The 2,500-nt window shown below is 37.9% G+C and overlaps 1 protein-coding gene across 1 annotated transcript in view; it reads left to right on the plus strand.

The window, feature by feature from the left end:
- Positions 1 to 1,402: 1,402 nt before the first annotated feature.
- EAH_00036330 (hypothetical protein, conserved) overlaps positions 1,403 to 2,500 on the plus strand; it is a gene marked incomplete at both ends in the record, with an annotated part of 3,088 nt that continues 1,990 nt past the window's right edge. Inside the window, 3 exons of the mRNA XM_013395659.1 lie at positions 1,403 to 1,446; positions 1,922 to 2,047; positions 2,299 to 2,380. Of these exons, the coding sequence (XP_013251113.1) occupies positions 1,403 to 1,446; positions 1,922 to 2,047; positions 2,299 to 2,380 (252 nt within the window). The remainder of the gene's footprint in view (positions 1,447 to 1,921; positions 2,048 to 2,298; positions 2,381 to 2,500) is intronic.

The following is a 2,500-nucleotide window of genomic DNA, read 5'->3' on the forward strand; positions in this document are numbered from 1 at the left end:
TAATAATAATAATAATAATAATAATAATAATAATAATAATAATAATAATAATAATAATAATATAGTAATACTAATACTATTATTATTATTGATATAGTAATAACAATAAAAATAATAGTAATAATAATAATAATATTATTATATATTATAATAAAGCTATACTATTATATATTTTGAGTAAGCGCAGCATATATTGTATACAATAACATAAATTAATATATATATAATATATTATATATATTATATATATAATATAAATAATACTTTATTTTATTATAAACTGTAGTCGCGCTTCTTTGCTTCTTATGATTTTCTTCTCTCTACACCACTGTACATTGCTGCAGAAACAAAATTATATATTATATACTTTGCTAATTAATTATTTATAAATAGATATTATATAAGTTTAATATATATATATATAGATATATTATATATATTATAATATATTTCTATATATATATATATTTATTTATTTATTTGTTAGAAATAATAACTCTTAACTCAGAGTTGTTTGTGTGTTACACCATAAACAGCTCAATGTCTAACTATTATTATTATGTGTAATCTAAACATTTAATTACTTATTTTGAGTTTATTCTTTATTCTTCTGCCTTTTATTTATTTATTTATTTGCTTTTTATTTATTTGTTTCTTCTTTATTCATTTTGTTTTCTTTTTATTGCGGTGTATACGCAACTACTGCTGGTATAGGGGGGTGGCCGCAGCAGCATTTTCTTGTCATTCTTTTTAAAATTAAAGCAAATAAAATTAATTAAAAATAATAAATTAAATAAATAAAATAAATATGTTTAAACGCATTCGAGAGCTTCACAAACAAATGTAAGAAAGACAGAGGGGGGCCCCTCCGTCTGCTGCTGCACGTCTTGGCTACGTGCTGCTGTTTTCCTGACGTTTTCTTTGATATTATTTATTTATTTATATTTTATTTATTTATTTGTCTTTTTTACACTCATTGGCCTTCGTTTAAACCCCAAAACAACACAAGAGCTGTTTTCTCTGCAGCTGAGGTGTATGTACACCGGAGGAGTCTACATACATCACACCGCTGAGCATAAGCAGCAGCAGCAGCAGCAGCAGCAAACGGAGACAGAGAGACAGGAGCAGCAGCAAACAGACAGACAGCAGCAGCATCAGTAGGAGCAGCAGCAGCGCCAGCAGCAAATCAAGAACGGTGGCAGTGGTTTGCTACTTCTCCTAATGCTGCTGCTGCTGCAGCAGCAGCAGACAGCGCCTCTTTTCGGAGACTCTCTTGTTTGCAGCTCTACTCGAGAGCAGCTAAACCCTAATCCCTAAACCCTAAACCCTAAACCCTAAACCCTGAGGATGAGATTGGGCTATGTATTACAGTCTTGCGGTTTAGCCTCTGCTGGCTGCGCAGCTGCTTACGATCGCTGGGAGTTGTCTTCTGCATGCATTAAAGAGGTCAGTGTGTTTCTGCATGCGCTGCTGTTGCTCTGTTGCTGCTGCTCCGCTGTTGCTGCTGCTAGGTTGCTCCTGCTGCTGCTCTGCTGCTGGGGCTCTGCTGCTGCTGCTCTGCTGCTGCTGGGCCGCTGTTGCTGCGCCGCTGTTGCTGCTATGCTTCTGCTGTTGAGTTGGTTGTAGCGTCTGCTGCTGCTGCTCTGGAGGTGTTATCCAGCAGATAGGGCAGTTGCTGCAGCACTTAAAACCCTAAACCCTAAACCCTAAACCCTAGAAGCACTGATCAGAAACCTTATTGTCTCTACCTTCATTAAGGCGGTGTTTTTAATTTGTCTCCTTTTGTCTCCCCGCTGTCCCTCTAAACCCATATAATAATATTTTATTTCTTCACCTTCCCGCTGCCTTTGCTGCTACTGCTGCTGTTGCTGCTGCTGCTGCTGCTGCTGCTGCTGCTGTGTGTGTTGGGGTGTACATGCAGTCTGCGGGTTTAACTCTGAATGTGCTGATATTAGCGGGTGCATTAATAGTGAAGACACCTCAACTACTAAATGTCTTCATTGCAAAGAGCGCCAGCGGCCTCTCTTACTGGGCTATCCTCACAGAGGTTATAACACCCTAAACCCTAAACCCTAAACTGCGGTTTCACTGTACTTACACGCGACGGTTTAGGGTTTAGGGTTGTTTACGGTCTAAAGCTTAGGGATGTCTAGGGTTTAGGGTTTATTAGGTTTTAGGGTTTATTAGGGTTTAGGGTTTATTAGGGTTTAGGGTTTAGGGATTGTTATGGCCTAGGGATGTAGGGTTGTTTAGGGTTTAGGGTTTAGGGTTTATGAGGGTTTAGGGTTTGTTGTTCAGGTGTTTACAGCAGAGTTGGTTGTCGGATATAACCTCCTCAGCAAACACCCTTTCTCTACTTGGGGGGAGGCCGTCTTCATAGGTGAATAGGGGCTAGGGTTTAGGGTTTAGGGTTTAGGGTTTATTAGGGTTTATTAGGGTTTATTAGGGTTTATTAGGGTTTAGGGTTTAGTAGGGTTTGCAGAGCTGTCTCTCCTGGTCT

Source organism: Eimeria acervulina, genomic scaffold (assembly GCF_000499425.1).
Source record: "Eimeria acervulina Houghton genomic scaffold, Eah_scaff391, whole genome shotgun sequence".
Lineage (NCBI taxonomy): Eukaryota > Apicomplexa > Conoidasida > Eucoccidiorida > Eimeriidae > Eimeria > Eimeria acervulina.